We start from the raw sequence: 24,475 nt of genomic DNA on the forward strand, positions 1-24,475 counted from the left end.
TTATGTCCAAATCTTTATTTTCCTCAGACAGCTTTAAACAATTCTACACAGTGCTTTTCTTCAGACCCCAAAATTACAAAGTGAACATTGAAAAGTCTAAGCACATGGAGACTCGTGTGCTAACAACATTAAGACAAACAAAGAGTAAATGGCATAAAGAAGAACAAAGCTTGCTTTCTTTTCACGGGAAGAGGAGACAAAAGGCACTTTGAGCAAACAGCCGCTCAGCAAAATGTTTCGGAAGATTCCATAAAGCTGACCCACATTACAGCAAATGTGTATAACAAGCATAATAAAAAGAGACATGATTGTGCAAATCACTTCACCTTTCCTTAATCAAAAGGTGTGCATGGGTATGTCTATATGCGTCTCTGTGTAGGCATATGCCAATGATCTTGACACAAGGTGTCTGTTTACAATAAAGTGCATTGTTGGGCATAACACAATTTGTATGTAAGGTACAGAATCCCTGGTATCTTCATACAAACTGCAACTAGATTTCATTAACGGTGAAGTATGGCTTTAACAAATGGCCATTATCATTCATATACATATTGAATAGGTACTAAACAGCACACTTATGCATAAGTAACAAAGTAGGAGGTAGTGGTTTTTTTATATATATATATAAGGCAGTCATTGATTATGTAGCAAAATTATCATAAGATTTAAAGAAATAACAAGTACAATGTTAAATCAGTTTTTACATTATTTTCAAGTGTATATGACTATCTACAGTATAACTAGGCTATTATTCTCCTTCTCCCATTATAAAAACCTCCCAAACTTATTCCTATTTCTGAAATATTATTTTGGTACTGTAAGCTTTTCTAGTTTATTGCATTAAAACATAAATATTTAAATTTATCACTTTAAAAACATGAGAGATCATATACTGTTTGTGAAGTCTGATGGCAGAATTATATTTCCAGAGCATAAAACTATATCCTATATAAAGAATCTGCAAAATCAGATACCAAAAGCTGCCCATACAAAATAGTCACATATTAGTAGTAAACAGGTGTGACAAGCCAAATGATAATTGACATTTAACCGTTATCTACTGCTAAATTATACACATTACTTAGGATTCTAGGCATAACATAAACTTAACCGAAGTTTTTTATATATTAATATAGTTTTCCACATATCTATATATCTTAGATAACAAATGAATTAAAGCAGCAGCACTGATTATTTTTCTTGTGTCAAAAATGTATTTGGAGTGATTTATGTAAACATTCCTATCATCTTCAGTTCTACTGCTTTTGTTCAACAACTTCCAGATATATCTTCTTAAAAAAAATAAAAATAAAGCAAAACAAGTCATGCTTACATCTCTATATCAGCAGTATATGCCACTTCGGCTACTTCAATTTCTGGCACCAAGTTTTCTACCAGTGACCCACTCCAAGAGGGTTTCCAATCCTCTTTTTCAGACCTGCAGATTCAGATCAATATATTTATCATAAAAATGTGAGCCAACAAGCTCTTTCTATCACTCAGTCCTAATATGTGCTATGTTTTAAAATTACAAGTTTGGGGACACTGTCTATTTGCAAACTGCTGGGCTCATATTTTATATAATACTCATATGGCATGGGCCCAGGGTACTTGCAGGACCACCTCCTACTGGCCTCACACCGCCCAGTGCGGTCACATAGGACTGCCCTCCTCCGGGTGCCATCGGCCAAACAATGTCGGCTGATGGCCCCGAGGATGAGGGCATTCTCTGTGGCCGCACCGACCCTCTGGAATGAATTACCCACTGGGCTTCGGACGGCCCCCGACCTCCGCGCTTTCCGTGCCGAACTGAAGACGTGGCTTTTTCAGCAAATTCCCTGATCTGTTATGAGATTTTAGTTGTTGGGGTTTTTACATTTGGATGTTTTTAGTTCTATTTATTGTTATATGTTTTTTATTCTGTGAGCCGTCCCGAGTCCTACGGGAGAAGGACGGCATAGAAATCTAAGAAAATAAATAAATAAATAAATATCCTATGAGTTATAATGCCATGCGATTTCTTCAGCAGACAGCCAACTGGAGAGCTATCGGCATCAATTAATTGGCTTTGAATTTTAATTTCATCCAATGACTTTCTGAATGGTAGAAAAGCATTGGAAAATCCAAGTACATGTGGATACTATATAGAAACTTAAAGACAAGTAATATAAAATTTACTATGTTGGATTATAATAAAGGCACAATCCTATGGAAAGTATCTCCAGCAAAATGCCTGAAATGTCTGCAGCGGGTTACCTCAAAGGACTGTTCTAAGCGTGCAGGTGATTTGCATTTCAGAGCTTAACTTTAAATAAAATTGCTCAATGATCATTTACCGGCTGTCTTCTTCCAAAGTTCTTTGATCTGCCTCTGTTGCGGATGACTCCACTTCTCCACTGCATTCACTTCCCTCTCCTGACAACTTACAAGACTTTGTTTCCACTAAATTTAAGTCCCTGTAACAAAATCAAGGCAGGTCTTTTATTTTAGCTGGAAATTATTATGAAAATATCTCTGGGAAAAAGCTTCCTTCGTTGGAGAAAGCTATGCATATATATTTAAAAGAGTCACTGCATTCAGTGGAGTTTGCTCCTAGAAATTGGGGATAAAACTGCAGCCTTAGAAGAATTTTCTAGGAATAATTACATTTCACTCATTATTTTATAGTGCAGCTTTCTACTGATAGAACAAAGCAGTCGCTTTCATTATTATTACAATCATTCTGAATGTATGCTGAAAAATGTTCATTAAAGATAAAGTCATCTCTGAGACCATTTATCTTGTGTCTGGGATTGTAAAATTGAATATTTCTGAAATTTTTAAATATAAATGGAATATTTAATTCTGAAAAAGACCTTTGCCAGAAAAGCATTCCCCAAGAGACTGCAAGCTCAGTTGCAATTTTTTCATTCTCCTTTTCAAAAAGAAGTTAAGACATGATATGGCTTGTATCACGAAGTCTCACCCATGTTCTTAGTGGAGAGACAGAACTTAACATTTCCTCTTTGATTACAATCTCAAGTATTTCCTGCCTTTTGGGGCCCCCTGGGGAACTGGCCAATAGTAAGATGGCTCTGTTATTGTTAATATCCCTTTGTAGATTTTTGTTTAGCTTATTTTACAGTTTTTAATGCTTTCAATAATTATAACTGTTATTTGTGAACTATTTTTTTTAACTTTGTTGTAGGCCTCCCAGAGTCATTTCTGTTGTGAGTTGGACAACTATAGAAATTTGAAAAATAAATACATACAAGGAAGCATTCAGAAATCTTAAAATATTAGATTCATATCACTAGCTATGATAGTGAGATTTGTGGTGAGCAGCTTTGCTTCGGTCTTACCCAAGTCTTTTCTCCATTTCATTTATGTACAATTCTTTTTCATTTAATAACTTTTTCAGCGTTTCCACTTCTTTTTGTTTTTCATTAAGTTCCTTTTGAAGCCGGTAGTTTGTTTCCTCTAAAGTTTCACAAAAAGCCTAGAAGCAAATTTAAATTTTTGAAAGTCAGGTTTTTTTTGTAAAAAGCAACACAGAGACATTGGGTTCTCTTCTTCCATGAACATTATGAATTATTTTTACATGTACACAAATAACATTATTTGGATTTGGTTTTCTTTTATTGAAAATAATATTCTGAGATAGTAATAATGAGATCAAGCTACCATTCCCTAATTATTGGGACAGATCTGTAATGAAAATGTAACACCTTCAAGGTTTTCTTTTGGTTTCTAATAAAATATTGCTGAATTGTGAATTTCAAACTTCCATTATAGCAATAAGATATAAACTTGTAGCACTATCTACCAAGATTTATTCTTACTAATATGGTTAGTGATTTTAATGGCATCTCACTTAAATCTGATGAAGAAAATTCTTTTTACTTTTTATTTTATTTAACTTTTTATTTATTTTATTTTATTTTATTTATTTTATTTTATTCTATTTATTTTATTTTATTCTGTGTACACTAAGCTACACAGTACCTTGCTACAGCATGTCTTATCTACAATGTTCTACTGATATTCCTGTACTAGAAAACTAATAACCTGCAAAATTATTAATTTTTCTTTTAAATAAACCTTTGATTTGATCAGTTAACTTCATCAAAAAGGCTGACAAGATTGTGTAACTGACTCAAACATCTCTATTTAAAGATAAAAATCAAAACTGAGATCAGCTATACATTTCTTACAGTAAGTAAATAAGCCTAGAGGGTATATATGTGTATATATATGTGTACACACTATTCAAATTTTGAAAGACTAATTATGGTATCTTGTTTTATTTTTACACCTTAACCACAATAAAAAAATAAGCAATTCAGGAGGATGCACAAAATGTCTTTGACATGAATGCTAAGCCCACTGGTAGCCTCAGCAGATAATAGCACCTAAATGATCTTGTTTGTACTCAGCTGCTAATTAGGGCTGGTCTGATTAATCCTTGGATGAAAAATCAAAGTGTATGAATCAGGAAGTTAGAGCTGGAAATTAAAGATGCACAAGATGCAAGATGACAAAGGCAAACAATAATTTTGAGAAAACTGCATAGGTATGTCTTTATGAAGTTAGACTTGAGAATGCCTTTTCCTTTCTTTTACACCCACCATTTTGTGAAGTAAATTATATACTTAAATTATATACTTTGGTTAAGATAACTAAATCATTTTTGTTAAACTCCCATTTATCATCCACATGTGACAAATATAGTAAGACAGTTCTGCATTTTCATTGTATGTAAATACAGCTCTGAAGTGCAGCATTTTTCCCTTACAGCAATATATTATGTGTAACAGTTAACAGTTTAGGGTAGAAAATGATTAAGCACTGACCAATAAACAATTGTTGTCTTAAAAGCAAATCTATAGTTAACAGTGAGAAGTTTGCAGTGCATAATTTATCAGTGCCAGAAATCATTAATTTTGTAGGATATCTTATTTTAGCCATTTTAGTTAACTACTGAAGTTGTTAGTTATATGCTCCCAGTTCTTCAATTGTAAAACACTCTGACAACACTATATATATGCTACAGTTAAAAATATTTGGAAGTTGGCATTGGATATAAAATAGATTCAATCAGTGGTGGGATTCACTTACCTTTGCTACCGGTTCGCTCGCTCACTTCTGAACATGTGCAGAGCATATTTGGTGACGTCCAGGCAGAGCCTCCTGCTGCCACTGCTACCGGTTCTCTTGAACCGGGGCGAACCAGTAGCAACCCACCACTGAGTTCAATCTTATTTAGAAAAGTTCAAATGAGCATCAACAGACTTACAGTCAGGTCCAGAAATATTGGGACATCGACACAATTCTAACATCTTTGACTCTATACACCACCACAATGGAGTTGGAATGAAGCAAACACAATGTGCGTTAACTGCAGATTGTCAGCTTTAATTTGAGGGTATGTACATCCAACTCAGGTGAACAGTGTAGGACTTACAGCAGTTTGCATATGTGCCTCCCACTTGTTAAGGGACCAAAAGTAATGCGACAATTGGCTTCTCAGCTGTTCCATGGCCATGTGTGTGATATTCCCTCATTACCCCAATTACAATGTGCAGATAAAAGGCCCAGAGTTCATTTCAAGTGTGCTATTTGCATTTGGAATCTGTTGCTGTCAACTCTCAAGATAAGATCCAAAGAGCTGTCACTATCAGTGAAGCAAGCCATCATTAGGCTGAAGAAACAAAACAAACCCATCAGAGAGATAGCAAGAACATTAGGCATGGCCAAAACAACTGCTTGAAACATTTTCAAAAAAAAGGAATGCACTGGTGAGCTCAGCAACACCAAAAGACCCGGGAGACCACGGAAAACAAGTGTGGTGGATGACCGAAGAATTCTTTCCCTGGTGAAGAAAACACCCTTCACAACAGTTAGCCAGATCAAGAAAACTCTCCAAGAGGTAGGTGTATGTGTGTCAAAGTCAACAATCAAGAGAAGACTTCACCAGAGTGAATACAGAGGGTTCACCACAAGATGTAAACCATTGGTGAGCCTCAAAAACAGGAAGGCCAGATTAGAGTTTGCCAAACAACATCTAACAAAGCCTTCACAGTTCTGGAACAAGATCCTATGGACAGATGAGACCAAGATCAACTTGTACCAGAGTGATGGGAAGAGAAGAATATGGAGAAGGAAAGGAACTGCTCATGATCCTAAGCATACCACCTCATCAGTGAAGCATGGTGGTGGCAGTGTCATGGCGTGGGTATTTATGGCTGCCAATGGAACTGGTTCTCTTGTATTTATTGATGATGTGACTGCTGACAAAAGCAGCAGGATGAATTCTGAAGTGTTTCGGGCAATATTATCTGCTCACATTCAGCCAAATGCTGCAGAACTCATTGGACAGCGCTTCACAGTGCAGATGGACAATGACCCAAAGCATACTGCAAAAGCAACCAAAGAGTTTTTGAAGGGACAGAAGTGGAATATTATGCAATGGCCAAGTCTATCACCTGACCTGAATCCCATTGAGCATGCATTTTACTTGCTGAAGACAAAACTGAAGGGAAAATGCCCCAAGAACAAGCAGGAACTGAAGACAGTTGCAGTAGAGGCCTGGCAGAGCATCACCAGGGATGAAACCCAGCGTTTGGTGATGTCTATGCGTTCCAGACTTCAGGCTGTGATTGACTGCAAAGGATTTGCAACCAAGTATTAAGAAGGGAAAGTTTGATTTATGATTATTATTCTGTCCCATTACTTTTGGTCCCTTAACAAGTGGGAGGCACATATGCAAACTGCTGTAAGTCCTACACCGTTCACCTGAGTTGGATGTACATACCCTCAAATTAAAGCTGACAGTCTGCAGTTAACGCACATTGTGTTTGTTTCATTCCAACTCCATTGTGGTGGTGTATAGAGCCAAAGATGTCAGAATTGTGTCGATGTCCCAATATTTCTGGACCTGACTGTATGTAAAGTTATTATTCTTTTAAGATTGCTAATAAATCCATTGTAATGTCAGCATTAAGTTGTTTCAATCATATTTGCTGGAAATGATCCCAAATGATACATTATTCTATATCCTTTCTCCTTAATGGTAGCAATTTTATGAATTCTCAAAATACTATTTGTACCATATCAAAGAAATCAGTGACTCTAATATATTCACAAAGATATGACCAAATACTTTTTTTCTCTTATTACAACAACAGTAAGATAATTTAAATAAGAAATTATTGATAACGCAAATATAACAACTACCTGTGATAGATGTTTACAATATTTCATACTTGGTTTAGTATTCCAGATTTATATACAGGACAGGAAAACACATTATATTTAATATTTATACAGAGAAAAAGAATAAAAAAGGCCCATTCAATTGTACATCATGACTGATGGTTCAGAATGCCTTTAAACAAACATACAAATAAATCACATTTAATGTAACTATAACAAAATAGAACATACAAATAGCATGAACAAAGCTGTGGAATCTCTGTATAGTAATTATTATGTTTCCCAAATTGTTTCCCCCACTCTCCTGTTCTTTTCAGTTTCACTCTTTTACTAGATCCATCTGTTTGCATTATGGTTCACAGCTCCGTTCATATACAGTTCATAGATTATTCATTCATCTATTTTGCTACATGATGGCCAAGTAATTTATAGTTAGAGAAAGAACAAAAAGTTGCTGCTATTCACATAAAGGCACTATGTGGTAAAATGTAGGACACTGTACAATTAAAATTTTCTCTTCTACGGTAAAAACAAATTCCTCTATTGCACTTACCCTGCTCTCTTCAAGGCTATCAAAGGGTCCTGGGGGTTCATCCAAACAAAGGAACTCTCTTACTGCAAGGCTTTGAAAAGAATGGGAAAAAAAGAGTAATTGACCATGAAAATACAGGACAATATGGAATGAATACTGGGAATATGCCAAATGTTGTAGAGTAATGCTTCCCCAAATAGGAATTAGCTGCATTATTAAAATTTATAAAGACAGATGCAAACATAATTAGAGGCAAAGGTTTGAATGTAATTTTCTCTCTAGTAAGCATACATCTTATTAAAAAGTATAATATTTTGAAAAGGTGGTTCAAGATAAAAATAAAATTAATAGTTCAGTTACATATCATTTTCCTTGAATATAACAAGTCGTGTGTAATTGAAATTTAAAATAATCAACACCATTTACGGTACTGGTATGCTATAAATGGCCTACTTGATACACCAAACTTTTTCTTCCTGCCTTTTTGTTCAATTTATGCACTACATTTATCCAAAAAAGTTCCATATAAATATCAGCAGTTATATATAAGTCCACATTTTTTCCAACAGATTGCTACGTAACCTAATTTGTAGAATTATTTCTTTTAAGAAGTCTATCCTAAGATTCCAATCAAAGCTGTAAATAGCTGTGGCTACAGCATAAATACTATCAAAATGGGAAAAAAAACCCTCACATTATAAGAAATGTGAATGAAGACATTCATTTCAGTATATCTATTCCATACATTAGTTTGTATATTTTTTATAAATAAATTATTGTTTAAGTTTTTTAAAAATCAAAATTGATTTAAAAAAAATATACTACACAATTTTATATTATAACCCCCCCCCCAATTTTTTTAAGGATCCTACTGTAGATTGTCAGTTTTCACTTTGGTAAGGCAGAGGGGAGGAGAAATAATATGGTACTAAAATCTACCTAGAAAAATGGAAACAGTACTCTTTTTCTTCATCTGATATGTTTGGAAAAGGTCACCTTTTGTAAACATAATTATGTTACAGTGGATATTTTTATCAGTAGCTGAACTGCTGTTTTGAAAAGAAGTGAGATGGGGCTGCAAAAGGCCATCTCAGAAGCTTTTTTTTTATGAAGTAGTGCTGCTTGTTATTGTCCAATTTGTCCTGGACTGTAACACATTCAGAATGAACTGTCAAGATAAAAGATCAGTTCCAAAAATACATAACTATAAATGAATATTTAGTAGCCAATATCATAAAGCCAGTACACTTTATGATAATAAAGTGTACATTTCTATGCACTTATCTAAACATGTCAGTTGCCTTTACAATAAGACAGGTAACTTCATTAGCAATGCAGCTTATAGCCTGTATAACAGTAGGCATCCTATGCATACAAGAAGCAAAGCTTTCATTAAGAAAAAATGCAGCTTAAATGTGCAATTCGGTAGCTCTCTCACAACCACATTTGAAAATAAGCCTCAGATGGCAATATGCTTCTAGGTGCTAGATAAATAGGGGGAAAAAACCCAGACAGAACTTTTGAACCTCAAGTCTTATTACAGAGAATCAACTAATTCTTATTTGAAACAAGATGTAATGTAGCAAGCTACCTTAATTAAACATATTGTGTGCGGTCAGAGAATTGGCTAAAAAACATATGAGCTGGCCAGCAAATTGGCTAAAATCTGGTTGATTTGGGTTTTTGTTAGCAGGATTTCAGGGAAGAGAATCGTAGTTTTAGATTTTAAGGCACCTGAGAGCCGTTACAAACTACTGTATTGAGATTACAATTTAATAGCAATCACACTTAAGACATATAGCCCTCTCTGGATGGTTTACAATGTCAGCATATTGCTCCCCACAATCTGGGTCCTCATTTTATTGACCTCAGAAGGATGGAAGGCTGAGTCAGTCTTGAGCCTGTAAGGATCACAGTTAATAAGCAATATGCAATATGTTTATTAACTTATTAACAAGATAGTAACAACAATTATCAGTTATTACTTATGTATCTTCTACAAAAAGTTGCAGCTTTAGCAGTAAAAAACATTTATGCTTGTACTCATACCTTGCTCACTAACTATGCTGAAAATGAAAAAAAACCACTGAATCCCATTTTTAGATTTTCCTGTAGAATCGAGCAATTAATATAGATGGACTGAGGAAATGAAAGAAAAGAAAAAAGACAACTATATAGCTTTAAGTTTTCTTCAGTTTTGAATATTCATACATGGGCAAAATTTACTAATAAAATCCTACCTATCATTATCATCCACAAATGTTTCTCATACAGCACTATAGAATCAGTACAATATGTTTCACTATATTTCATGCATACCAGAAAAAATATAAAGAGGAACATGCACTCATGATTAAGGATTAAGAAGAGTCTTGATACAACTGGAAACCAAATACCCTGTTTCCCCCAAAATAAAAAATCCCCTGATAGTAAGCCCAATTGGGCTTTTGAGCGCATGGCAATAAGGCCAAGTGCTTATTTCAGAGTTCAAAAAATATAAGATAGGGTCTTATTTTCAGGAAAACACGGTAGCTAATCAACAATGCCTTCATGTATTGTTACTCTTTAGAAGTGAGATCCGAACTTTTAATTATTATTCCTTTTTCCAAGATACTTGAGGTATTATTAGGTATTATTAAAATAAAAATAATATTTGATATCCATAAAAGCAGCAAAGTTCACAGATTTAAGTCATAGTGTGTCTGTCTGGTATTGTTTTGTTTTAGCACACTGTGAAAACACAGCCACTGTGTCCTATTCAACAAACCATGATTAAGCAACAATAAAGGTAAAAACAAAGCCTTTTCTACAAAAGTGTTCTGAAAGAAGTTTGTGCAGCTACAATATTAAAGGCTGAAACATCTGGGATAGACAACAAATATGTTCTAAGGTTATCCAAACCAAGTGCTTATGTAGCAGAGCTGGCGGTTGTCTACCAAGTAGTATCTATTTTTGTCACTACTGTTCTGTCTCTCATTCAGCCATTCACACATTCCCTGCTTCTGTATTGAAATATTCAACAAGAATACATAAGGTACAACTTTTCTCAACCAACTCTCAATCCTTATATTTTTTATCCATTCTACTCTGTGACAAGATGTTACAATCACTATTCTGAATCTCTACTATTAAAACAGAATAAACCCTCTGAAATTGAACCTTGCAGTCTCAGAATCATTTAAAATGTAATGCATTGCCAAATTCTTCTTGTCTTATTAAATACTTTGTTTACAGAAGAAAATTATTTACACCCTCTGGAACAGTAACAGTGCCATTTAAATGAGGAAAAGGAGAGCTGCAAAATCTGCTGAGAATAGTTAAAAAAAATTTACATACCAGTTGGCAATGTCTTTGTGAGCTACTAAATTCTGTAGAAATGCTTGGAGTCCTAGCTGTCTATCTTCTAGGAAGTCAGGATTGTAATTATCCTTGAACCAACGCTTTGGGGGCAATGCCAGTCGAAAACCAGGAAACATATCTTTCAGCTGAAAATAGATATATATCAGAAGGTTATAGTATATAAAATCATAATTTCTGTAGATAAAGAGGGAATAGTAATATTATACTATCAGAGTTATAAAAAGTCAGTGGCTAAGGCATCAAGCTAGAAACCAGGAATCTGTGAGTTCTAGTCCCGCCTTAGGCATGAAAGTCAGCTGGGTGATTTTGAGCTGGTCATTCTCAGCTCAGCCCACTTCACAAGACTGTTATGGAAAAGCAAGGAGCATTAAATATTTTAGATTATAAAAATAATAAAAGTGGTATAAATAAGTAAGTAAAGTAAGTAAGGTAAGTAAGTATATAAATAGGTAATGTAATGTAATGTAAGGTAAGGTAGCATAGGAAGGGAAGGGAAGGGAAGGGAAGGGAAGGGAAGGAAAGGAAAGGAAAGGAAAGGAAAGGAAAGGAAAGGAAAGGCAGGCAGGCAGGCAGCAGGGTAAAAACTGGGAGACAGTGAATTCTAGTCTAGTCTTAGGCGAGAAGCCAGCCAAGTGATTATGGGCTAGTCACTCTCTCAGTCTTAGAAAAAGAAGAATGGCAAACCATCTTCAAAAATCTTCCCAAAAAAACTGTAGGGAGGTCTTTTTTTTAATCCAGGCAGTCATCAAAAAACAAGAGTGAAGGAGCATTCATGCATGTACATGCCCACTCTCACACAAAAAGAGTTACAGCAGTTTAGCAATGATGCTAAAATGCACTTCAGATTTGTATTAAAATTAAATTAGCAACATTTCCCAGAGTTGCACTCTCTAAATTAGACAACTTTTCATGCTCCTACTTTATTATTCTCAGTGATTCATCTTATGAATACTGTATGTCTACTCAAGGAAGTTACCTATCTTTAGATATGGTATGGCTAGCTTCTATTTTACATATCTAAGCTGCAAAAACTTTCCTTTTTACCATCTATAGTAGTAGTTTCCACATATTTGCAGTCTACCTGTGGTATGCCTATTAAAAAATATATAGAAACTCTTATTATAAATCAGTCATTTTCTCTCAAGAGCCTTTTCACATCCTTTGATAATTATATGTAAACTGTTGAAATAGAAACGGCATTTAATTTTCATTCATTCAGTTTAACAGTAAACATGTCAGGCAAATGATTTAGGACTCCTATCCACATTTATTTTCTTTGAAGGCTGCAAGCTTCAATTTCATTTAACTTATTACACAGGATTGCCATAGCTCATTTCCACAAATACATTCCGTGTCAGTGCAATGTGCTTGGGAGTTTGCATCACTTAAACATAACCTAAACATGATCATTCAGCAATCAAAATGTAAGCATTGTTGACAATTACCAAAAATGTTATCTGTAGTTTCTGGAATACCAATTGTTAGCACTTTTCTGTAACTGGAAACATTTGAAAAGAGCATATACTACATAGCTATCTCTAGAAAAACTGTAACTGCAAAATGCTACATTTTTAAACAGGTACTATGAATCTTTGCTTTAATTTTGAACAACAGCTTACTGTTAGGTACAAAAGCTGAAAGCGCCTATAGACAGTGTTGGATTCATATGTTCTTGTCTCTCATCCAACCAGATTATATAGAATATATCTTTACAAATTAGCATTTAAATCAATTATATATTGTCTTTATGGCAAATAATAGATGTACTTTCAAACAATCTTTTATGTTGATTTTCATGTGTTCATTTTTATTTTTAACTTTTCAAAGTAATTTATGAAACACAGGAATAATATTAAATTTGTAATATTAATTACCGATTGGCCTATTTGAATACATGTACCTTGTCATTAAGCCTGGAGAAGTCTGTATACCTTCTGAAAACTACCCAATTTTCTTCTGGATTTTTCTTCACAAGTATTTTGTAAACCTATTAAAAACAAAAAAGACAAAGCCCTATTAAAATAGCTTCAGGAAACAGCATGTGTAGCAGGCTTCTCATATTTCACTGTAATTATTGAATAGTTCACATAACTGTTCTTTGTTTATGGAACCAAACAACCATTAACAGATGTGGCTAAGTTTACAGAACTTTAAAAAAGAACTTTTTCATACAAGTTCAGGATAGATATGGTTTCTACTAGCCAAGATGAACTAATTAATGGATTCAGCCAGTACTTTTAAAAATTGATTTCATAAGCATATCAGATTGCTGCAAATTATATACAGGTACAATGTATTTAAATTATATTTAATCAGAAGGATATTTAACTATAGTCCTTGTTTCCTGGGATATTCTTACACCTTATCCATGCCTCAATTCTGAAAGGTATTGTTGTGTTGAATGAGAAAAGACTGGAGTGTTTGTCATTTCATCAACTTGCATTAGATGTTTTTTTTCAAAATGTAGCTTTTATTGATTATATTTGCAAATAAAGATGGCAAGAAAAAAGCAAAGTTCTGCCTATTCAAAAATGCATTCAATGAGGCTGATTGCAAGGGGAATAAGGTTGCAAATTATCATGAAAACTATGTATCAGATACTATCTCCATTACAAAAGCAGCTTAACCTTAGATTATAAAAATTAATATTACTTAATGTAAATCTAGACATGCTTAAAATTACCCATGTAGATAAAACTGAACAGGATTAAAATATATAAAAGCATGTATGATATTTAAGAACTGAAATCAGTAAATTTTATACAAATGCAGAAGTTTTACATAGCAATCAATTTAAGAGTCACTAGAAAATAAGAACTGTTGTCCCATAAAGCTGGGAAGCTGTATTCACATTTATAAAAGGTCAAGGATTAAATGAAATAATGCAATACAATTTTCAGAAGAAAAATATTACAACTTACAGTGAATTTTGCTCTCTCTTCCATTACTTCATAACCAAGTATTGTAGGAGTACCGGGTCGATCTTCCCAGTTCTCCAAGGTATTTTGCTCAGTTGTTTCCAGTGGTTGAATGTAATATTCCATAGAGGTGTTTAAGCCTAACATTTTAGTCCTAACAAGTGGACTATTGCAAGGACATGAAGTAGTACCAATCTCATCAGGAACACTCGTTTTTTTAAAGTTACTTTTAGATGCTTCTTCTAACTGTCCCTTTGGAGAATCTGAACATGCTGAAATATTCCCAAGAGATGATCTTCTTTGGTTTCTATTTATGGTAAAACTAGTAGAACTTCCTATAGGAATTGGAACAGGAACATATGGAGTAGTCATCCTTCATTAGAAAGTTTAAGAAAGTTTATATATGTCCAAATTGTTGAGCTTAAATGATTCTTTCTTGTTTTAATGTTTTTCACAGGTATCTGGAAGGATAAAGAAAGTTTAAAAGTATTTCAATTGTCCTTTCAAGCAAAATTTCAAATTAAATGACAAAGAAGTATGGAACCTTACATATAAAAATGTATGATTAAATAATAATTCTACCAATCCAGAGTATAATTTAAGGTTATTAAATACCATAAAGTATTTTTAATAATTAAGTATCAAAACTAGGAACTCAAACCAAAGTTTACTAATCTAAAGCGAAGCAGACAGGCATATTAAAATGCAATACCTGTATCTTTCCAAATATATTCCCATAGCATATTAAAAAGTAACAACAGAAGAGTTATTTCAATCAGCTAATAAGTACAGAAATTTGCCATTAAATATATATATATATATCTGAAATGGAATGCCATTTCCTAAAACTAATTTCTCTGTAAGAACTATTATTCTATCCAGTACAAAATAAAGTTTTGATTTTGAAAATATCAATACAGTACAATTTAATATTATCTAATATGTCTTTATACTTTAAGCTTAATAGTAATATTTTTAAAAGAACAAAAACTTCAGGACTTGCATTCTCCATCATGATTGTCATCCCAGAAACATGTGGGCTGGATGCCAGCATTATCAAATTATATACAATATTTAAAAACTGGATCACTCCACACCTCCACCTAACACTGGAAATGCTCATAATACTCCCATTGTTTAATTACAGGCAAAATTACATAATAATATTTGCCTTAAGTTGAGAACTGTACTGACATAAAACCATTAAAAGTAATTTCATTTAAAAAAAATAATTTGAACCATGTTATTTCAGTCTCTTCTTTGTAATCTCCCTTCTCATACTGTAATGCAGATCTTGCAGTTTTTTCTTTTACTGCACCAGATCTTTATTAATTTTCCCTTTTCTTTCAACTTCTTCTTCCTCTTTCTTCTGCACCCTCACTCTTTGTGTGAAAAGTAATTTGTGCTAACTTTGCCATTTTAATTGCTATTGTATGTCTGCCTCCTTCAAGAGAGCCAAGTGGAACTCTGGGAATGCAGACGTGAACGTGGCACTGTGCTGTTCTCAGCTGTCTTTGATATACCTAACAATAAGAGTATACATTTTTTGACAGCTTCCTGATTTAGAGTAGAACATTTGGCTATCCAGCAAAATTATAGTTTAAGAAAGAAATTGATCTCTGAAACCTGTACCTACAGGTAGTCCTCAACTTACAACCATGTATTTAGCAATCTTTTGAAGTTAAAATGCATTGAGAGAGGTGAATTATGATTGGCCCTCATCAGTGGTGGTTTTCAAATTTTTTTACTACTAGTTCTGTGGGTGTGGCTTGGTGGGCGTGGCTTGGTGGGCATGGCAGGGGAAGGATACTGTAAAATCTCCATTCCCTCTCCAATCCAGGGGAAGGTTACTGCAAAATCCCCATTTCCTCCCGATCAGCTAGGACTTGGGAGGCAGAAAATAGGGGGGGGGGGCAGTCAAAATTTTTACTACCGGTTCTCCGAACTACTCAAAATTTCCACTACCGGTTCTCCAGAACTGGTCAGAACCTGCTGAAACCCACTTCCGGCCCTCATATTTATGGCTGCTGAAGATCATGTGATCAAAATTCAGGTGCTTGGCAATTGGCATGTATTGATGATGGTTGCAGTGTTTTGGGGTCATGTAATCACCATTTGTTATCTTTCCATCCAGCATTAACTAACAAAGCTAATGGGGAAAGCTGGATTCACTTAACCTCATGATTCATTTAACAACTGCCCTAATTTCCTTCACAGCCATGGCAAAAAGGCCATGGTTGCGAATCCCTAAACAACTGCCTTGCTTAGCAACAGAAATTTTGGTCCCAAATGCAGTTGTAAATGTGGATTACCTATACTGCTTTCCAAAGTATTCACCAGGAACATAGAAAACGAGGACTGCATTGTTAAGAAGCCTTACAGTTGATTATGCATTGTTCCAGCACTGTACTGAATGTTTCAGATGCAGTTATTGATAGAACTTAGTGAATTCAGACTTTTACGATAGATCACTCCTAAGACCAATGCTGAGCAAAGAGAATTAGAGGATGCAGAGCTGGTCATTTTATCCTCCCAAAAAACCTCTAAATTCCAGCGTAGCAATCAAGAAGACAATGCGACAAAATATGCAGGGTTTTTAAAACTCTGACTGAGTAAAACAATAATTGTGATCAACTTTTCAATAGAAAACCAAAAGTACAGTTGTGTCTGTCTGGCCCAAAATCAAGAATGACACATGATAATTTTATTCAAGCTGAGTTCTTTATTGTTTCATACCTATAGGCAAAATCTTACCGGATTGAGTACTCTGGTATCTGCATCTACCATATTCTCTTAAGATATACTGGAGAGGGTCTGTTTTTGCCTTTTTATCACACATAATATCTGGACTGAGCTGTCTTTTACTCTTCTGGAATGCACCCTTCCCTCCTGGAAATCCATTTCTTTACTACATATCATCACCTTATCCAATATTACACTAGAAGTACAAGAGCTGATACTACTTGTATACCATCAATATACTTTCATCCCAACTAACCTCATAGGTTATTTTTGTGGGGAAAACAGGAAGGAAGAACATTATGTATGCCTCCTGGACATACAAAATGAAGGCAAAGAGAAATGTAATAATCAATAAGTAACTGGGTGCATAGAATCAAATTGTCTTGTGGAATTGATTTCAAAGGACTGGACACTTGAAAGGTTCTCAAGGGCTGAAGGCTACTAGAAAAGCAGCAGAAGCTTCTACAGGAAAGTTATAAATCAAACTTTAGCAAAGGTAGAATTATGTGTATAAAGCACCTTATCTTCAGTTCCGTTAAAGATTAAAAAAATACAGTAAAGAGAAAAAAAATCTCACCTTGGCAACTTTAAGATACATCTTAAAATCTTGGGACCTAGAAAAACTAAGCAATGAATTTTGCTCACAACTGCTAGAATCAGTAGTGTGAATTTCTAACCTTTTGAACTAGTGGACATATTTGGAATCTAATAAATTTATCTAGTCACTTAGTTACTGCTTTGTTTTCTTTGTCACTCCAATCACGAGGCTCTTGTGTGGCTGACATTAGGCGCCCAAATAAAATGACTGCCAATGGAAGGATGTCACTGTGGGTGTGACTTGTTACAAAACACCAGGTATGAGAAAGCAAACCTGTGACTGTATTTTTCTTCACCCTATCCAGCTTCTTAGAATGTGATCTACCACCCTAGCTTGCATGTCTTTTTCACTGATTAGATGGACAGTCTTCTAAATAAACAAGTGTATACACTCATTGTTTAGTTTTTGAAGACTATGCATGAAAGACCAGAATCTTTTTTATAATAAACATTCTATTTTACTCTGTAGCATGTCTATTTTGGTCTCTTCTTTTTTAACTGAAAGAATCAGCAATAACAAAAACAAAACTAAGTGGATCAAAGGCCTTGGTGGCTGCAAAGGCACTGTTTTCTGAGGGTACTGTGTTAGCAATTGCAATAATACAGGAACTTCACAAATTACCTATGAGTTTCCAACCCAGTGTTTTCGAACCTTAGCAACTTGAAGAAACTGGCTGAGCAATTCTGGGAGTTGAAGTCCATGCATCTTCAAGTGTCATAAATTATCTGAATCAAGTAAGCTGCTTCATAATTTTGAGAATTTACATATTCAAATATCAAAAGGATTAAGCTGAGAAATGAACATTTCAAACTGAAAATTCAGAAAATAAGACACACCAAAGGGAAGAACACTTGTTAAAATAATTGTTTATAAATATAATTAAAACCTAGAAGCCTGGAAGTTATTTCATGATTTTTAAAAGAAAATTTAAGATTATTTATTCCTTCTCTCTTCAAACTAAATAGCCATCAATTCAAAAGGGACAGTCTAAAAAAGCCAGTGAAATTTCAGATGTCAAAAGAAAAAAAAAGATAGTTTCATCAGTGAATATATTGCACAGATTTCTCAAAACTTTTTTTTAAAAAAAGACTACGCATGTTTTAGGACAAATCCAGGCTGGACAACAAGGTCCCAAAATACTGTGGGAGATCAAATTACATCAACAGATGCAATTTATGGGCAAGGGGGAATTGGGGAAGGAAGCCATGAAAAGTGAAAGAACCACAGGTGACATTAGAGTGGCAAACATCGTAATTAGTTGCACAGGTACGACTATCCCGCAAGTAATGCCCATTTCCTCAGATACATCCCATTTTATATATTTAGTTCGGAAAAATATAAATATCTAAAACATAATGATATACATACAATATATATCCCGTTTATAACGAGACGGAAAAGATCTCTAGCCGTTGAAATTGTATTTTACTTTTGATTTTTCACTCCAAGGCTTCCTGAATACCTTTTCCAACCTGGATTAGCGCATCACATGATGCTCGGTCTAAAACCACGAAAGTTTATGCCGCAGCGCACAGCTCTTAGTCTTAAAGTGCCCGGACAATCTTTCCCATACTTGAGTTAAGTTAAGCAATTGTTTCTCTCTTGGGAGGGGAGCGCGAAGTCTGTGGAAAAAAAGCAAGCAAGCAAGCAAGCGAAAGCAGACGACCACGAGGGACCGGGGCAAAATCCCGCACAATCCTGGTGGGGAAAAGCACGACCACCCTCCCGCCGCAGTGCGAGGTCCTCTTCTCGGTCCGAACGCTGGCTCACCCTTACCTTGCGGGCAGCAGCTGGCCGCTTGCTTGGCTCGCCTTGCCTGCTTCGTCTCCGCCTTTCGCGGGCAAGTCCCAGACTCAGCTCGCTTCCCAGCCCCGAAGAGGCGACGAGGAAGGGGGCCGCGCCAAACCTGTTGCGAGGGGCGGGGAGGCTGCTTGGACGCGGTGCAATCCCTTGACCGCCCGAGCCGCTCCTGGTTTGTCAGGCCGTCCCGACTACATCTCCCGAGATGCATCACGGCTCCCCATCCGAGAAACGCTGCCTTTTTGAAACTACACAACCCAAGAAGCATCGCGGTAAAAGAAAGCGGTGAGTCGGCGTATTCGCGTTAAAGCCTGACAGCTAAAGTCACACCTCCTACTTTTCTCCTTCGGGTAGAGCCGGCTGCTGGGATTTGCAGTTCTGTGGGCGGGGCAACATTTGCGCGAAAGGTATTAAAAGGTAAGGTTGGGTTCAAGTTGAATCCGATTCTTGCGTTTTATGTCCCCGCCCTCTGCTGGGAAATCTTTAGCCAGAGAAAGCAAATTAAACAGACCATCGACACAGGAACACAAAATGTGGGCTGGAGTGTTAGAATGGGAGAGAAAAGAGACTCTTTGCCTGACAAAAATGTTTCAGGAGGAAGAAAATAAAGATCTCAAGGCACAATAGAACAGAGATGTCTCTGATCTGAAACACAATTTTGCTTACAAAGTTGTATTTCAAATCAATTCAGGTAGATTTTGGGATATGTATGTGTGTGAGACAAATATATAATAATCTGTCAAATTTTGATTCCAGTCTGCAGTAGTCTTGCATCTAAATAGCAGCACAAGACTTACAACCATCCATTTAGTGACTGTTCAAATTTACAAAGACATTGAAAAAAGTAACATCATGATTTTTCGCACTTGATGACCATTGCAGCATCCCAATAGTCGTGTGATCAAAATTCGGTTGCTTGGCAACTGATTCATATTTATGACAGTTGCAGTGTCCTGGGATCATATAATTCACCTTTTGACAAACAAAGTCAATGGGGAACCCAGATTCAATTTACAACTGTGTTACTAATTTAACAACTGCAAAGATTCACTTAAAATGAAAAGGCAAAAAGGATGTAAAATGGAGCAAAACTCGCTTATCAACTGTCTTGCTTAGCAATGGCAATTTTGAGCTCAATTGTGGTCATAAGTTGAGGAAATCATTTCATAGGACTTTGACTTCTTGGTAAGCCAGGGCAGCAGCGAATTTTATAGCAATAGTCTTTGCTTCTGATTCAAAGAAAGGGGGAAACAAGCATATTAACCTGCTTGTGAAGAAAGGGGTTTATTGATTTATTGTTCAATTCTGGATTGAACAAGAGAAGAGAATATATATATAACTCAGAGCTGGATAGTCCTAGTTGTTCTCTGAGCTTGGTTGTTTGGTTGCAGACTTTTCATTACCCAACTAGGTAACATCATCAGTGTTAGATAACTGATGATGTTACCTAGTTGGATAATAGAAGCAAATAACCTAGCTCAGAGAACACCAACGACTTCACAGTTATATTTCTAGGAAAATAGGCAGGTTTTTCTGTGTGGTGACTGTGCTCTAGTGCAGTGTTTCTCAATCACAGTGACTTTAATTTTTATGAACTTCAACTTCCAGGATTCTCCAGACAGCATGCTTAATTTTGGCATTATATTTTGTTGCAAGTTGCCAATAAATGATCAGGATAGTAATGATAGAAGCATCCCAGTCTAAATGAAAGCATATAATTCTTTTTCTAGATTCTTGGGTGTAAATTCAACGCAGCTGTACTGTCAAACTTTGTAGCTGTCTATTTTTAAAAAAATGAAATTATCTTCATTAAAAAATACAACATGTGTATTTTGGCTAGTGGTTTTGCTCATAAGTAGTTGCATGGAAAACTGTTTTACTAGAGCTGTTAATAAACAGTAAGCAGAGAAAGAGAATGGAAGATTAAATGCAGTAGTCTTTTTCTACAAAACAAAATGAAGCCCTCTGGTGGCCACATAATATATTTTACAACTATTATGAACATTATGCAAATAATCAGTTCAAATTTGCAAAGTTCTATCCGCAAAAGGGTAATGCTTTTCAAGTGTCTACATCTATTTTAGAGACTTAGATTGATGGCTCCTGTTACAGTCATCCTTTTCCTTTTTAACATTTTCCTTTTTAATAGATTTTTTTGTGATGAAGGAAATGCAAAGGAAATGAAGAACATAGGAGCTGTGCAGAGAATAAATTATGGACATACTGTACCTCTTCCATAAAATTTAATGAATGAGGCAGAATCACTGTATCATGTATAAATTGTTTGGAAACACAGATATTTAGGAATAAGATCCATAATGTTCAGTAGAACCAGAGGTGGTATTCAGCAGGTTCTGACCAGTTCTGGAGAACTGGAGTTTAAATTTTGAGTAGTTTGGAGAACCGGTAAATACCACCTCTGACTGGCCCCGCCCCCATCAATTCTCTGCCTCCTGAGTCCCAGGTGATCGGGAGGAAATGGGGATTTTGCAGTAACCTTCCCCTGAAGTGGGGTAGGAATGGAGATTTTATAGTATCCTTCCCCTGCCACTCCCACCAAGCCACTCCCACAGAACCAGTAGTAAAATATTTTGAATCCCACCACTGAGTAGAACATAATTGTCCTAATCAAAATGCAAATTAAATTCAGAATGACATCCCATGAAAAATTTGATTTAAAATTTCATCCTTTAAAAATATGCAAGGTATAAAGGCAGTTGGTTGAGAATAGGTAGAGATATTTTTCTTCTGGCCTCACCACTACCATAAGAAACAGGTATTTACAGGAGCTGCATTCAGCAAAGTGGACATTTGATGAATTAAGATGTTTTCACTCTGTGACACTACGTTGTGATACTTCCTGTAGAAGTTTCCCAAAATGTTAAAACAGTAGACCTGCATAAATACTAGGCAGTGGTGAAATCCAATTTTTTTAATTACCGGTTCTGTGGGCGTAGCTTGGTGGGCGTAGCAGGGGAAGGATACTGCAAAATCTCCATTCCCACCCCACTCCAGGGAAAGGACACTGCAAAATTCCCATTCCCTCCCCACTCCTGGGAGAAGGATATTGCAAAATCTCTATTCCCACCCCACTCTGGAGTCAGCCAGAGGTGGTATTTGCTGGTTCTCCAAACTGCTCCAGAACCTGTCAGAACCTGCTGGATTTCATCCCTGATACGAGGCACCTACATCTTTTAAAAATGCTGCATAAAGTATTGTATATTAGATAAAACACATCTATCTGAAAAATTAAAGCAGATGTGTACGTTGAAAGATTTATGTTTCTGTTTCAGAGGCTGTCCTCATCTATACATGTATGATCATGCACATGGAGAAAGCCAGGACATTATTTGAAGCAATCATGTGAAGCTTTTAATACTTTGAAGAAAGATGTTCTTTTATGTCAACCTGCTTTCGACAGGACTTAACTTGAATGCACATTCATAATGTTTACTATTTAATTATACAATCCTACCAGGGGTGGGTTCTACTTACCTTTACTACCAGTTTGCATCGCGACCGCATCCGCGCATCCGCAGATCACCTATGATGACGTCTGGGTCAGTGGGCGAAGTTTCTCGCTGGTTTTACTACCGGTTCTTGCGAACTGGTCCGAACCGGGGGCAACCCACCACTGAATCATATCATGATGCAAAACAAGCCACGTGCGTTAGGTATTCTGTAGATGTTGGAAGGAGATGGCAAAATAGCAAGCTTGAGAGGGGGTCTATTTTGCACAACCCAAATTGTTTTGCTTCAGTACAATCATGGATGGTTTACTGTATATGTTCATGATCAAGAAGCTATTAAAGACATGGCTATTTTCCCAAATTCTGGGGCAGGGTGAAAATTAAGTCCCTGATGGTCGGCTTCCCCTCTCCCATCTTTTTGATTATATCTGGATTGAGGGGGGAGTCTTTCATTATCTCATTTTTTTTTTTTACTTTTTAAATTTTTTAATTAAATTAAAATTAAATTTGGATTTGGGGGGCTTTCAGGATTTCATTTTTTCTTTTTCTTAATTTTACTTAAAATTAAATTTGGATTTGGGGGGCTTTCATGAGTTCATTGTTTTCTTTTACATTTTAAAAAATTTTAATTTTAATTTGCCCAAAGTTGTTGGAAAATAGAAAGTCTATATATTACATAGATAAATAAGTAATCTCTTATCATCATTGTGCAAACAATATTCAGCTATGAAAAGCCAGTAGCTTTTAAATATGAACAGCAAGCATCATTTTGTTCATGTCAAGCAGTAAAATATCTTGGGACAACTCTACACATATTTAGCAAATATAGGGGATCATTATCCTACAAAATAGGAATACTGAATAAGGTGGTTCACTGGTACAATCATACTAAATTATAAAGACAGCAGACATTTAAAGTTTTTGTTGATATTTTGCAGTATCAAAAATAATATAAACAAAGCATAACTATATTAAGAGAATTAAAACTTGAATAGGAATGCAATTCTCTTGGATATTAGTTTTGTTTGAAAACTGTTTAAAACTGGTATTTGAGTTCTTTGATTTATTTCCAGAATTCAGTATTTTTATTAGGCAAGTCTGGACTGAATGAATATGTTGCATATTCAAATGCAGATGAGAAAGTCTTCATATTCATTTTATCTCCAGAAATACTCTATTTAAATTCATTGCTGCATGCTACAAATGTCTTTTACAAAATGCAATAGATGTATGAACTTTTTCTTCGGTGTTTAAATAAACCTGTATGTTAAAGATGCTGGTGTCTATCCAACTGTATTAAAAGCAAATAGTTATCTGACAAACATACAAAGATGCCTTTATAGAAGAAGTTAGGGGGAGAGATAAGAGGATTGTCTGCAGTACATGATTGCAGCGATCCTGTAGAGAATTCAGGCTGAGTGGCAGATAAGATTGGACAGCATGAAGCAAAGAAGAAGAAATAAAATTGTATGAATTTCTTATATAATATGACATAATCTACAGGCAATTTTCATATTCTACATTTCACTTCCCCTTGAATATGTCTTTTCAAGTCTCCTCTCTGTTTCCTCTTTTTTCTTCTCCCAAAGCCAAGAATGAATATATAATATTCCCTTTGGATATATCCTGTGGAACTGATGAAGTGGCTGTATTCCATGGAAGTTTATTTCATTTAAAAAATGTTAGTTTTTAACATGATACCAGATTCTTTGTTGTTGTTGTTGATGACAACAACTGGACAATAGTCCAGTAGGGCTATTCCTTCCAAAATTGTTATATTATGCTGCAAAATTAGGAATGAGAGTACAGTAGATCCATCCTATAGAAGCTTAAATAAAAACAAAAGTTTAGGGTTTCA

At 35.4% G+C, this 24,475-nt stretch overlaps 1 protein-coding gene and 1 long non-coding RNA gene across 2 annotated transcripts; one reads left to right on the forward strand and one right to left on the reverse strand.

The window, feature by feature from the left end:
• On the reverse strand, positions 1-19,361 carry SNX16 (sorting nexin 16). The gene is made up of 8 exons (XM_034422346.3): positions 19,124-19,361; positions 14,011-14,468; positions 12,990-13,076; positions 11,066-11,214; positions 7,751-7,820; positions 3,345-3,481; positions 2,340-2,459; positions 1-1,441 (listed from the first exon to the last, which is right to left on the reverse strand). The coding sequence occupies exons 2-8, from the start codon at positions 14,377-14,379 to the stop codon at positions 1,333-1,335; spliced, it is 1,041 nt and encodes a 346-aa protein (XP_034278237.1). The 5' UTR covers positions 14,380-14,468; positions 19,124-19,361; the 3' UTR covers positions 1-1,332.
• A 73-nt stretch (positions 19,362-19,434) lies between these two features.
• On the forward strand, positions 19,435-23,889 carry LOC148114935 (uncharacterized). Its single transcript, XR_015733410.1, has 2 exons — positions 19,435-19,564; positions 22,441-23,889. It is a non-coding gene; the product is annotated as an uncharacterized LOC148114935 (long non-coding RNA).
• Positions 23,890-24,475: the final 586 nt, after the last annotated feature.

The sequence above is a fragment of the Pantherophis guttatus genome, chromosome 3 (genome assembly GCF_059756535.1).
Source record: "Pantherophis guttatus breed Tessera chromosome 3, ASM5975653v1, whole genome shotgun sequence".
Taxonomy (NCBI): Eukaryota; Metazoa; Chordata; class Lepidosauria; order Squamata; family Colubridae; genus Pantherophis; species Pantherophis guttatus.

Bases quoted from the DNA above. Each gene is read 5' to 3' on its own strand.
- SNX16 (XM_034422346.3), bottom strand. From the start codon at position 14,379: ATGACTACTCCATATGTTCCTGTTCCAATTCCTATAGGAAGTTCTACT. The intron at 7,821-11,065 runs GTATGTAAATTT...TTCTTTTCAAAG, and splicing joins CACAAAGACATTGCCAACTG to CCTTGCAGTAAGAGAGTTCC. The intron at 3,482-7,750 runs GTAAGTGCAATA...ATTTGCTTCTAG, and splicing joins ATAGCCTTGAAGAGAGCAGG to GCTTTTTGTGAAACTTTAGA.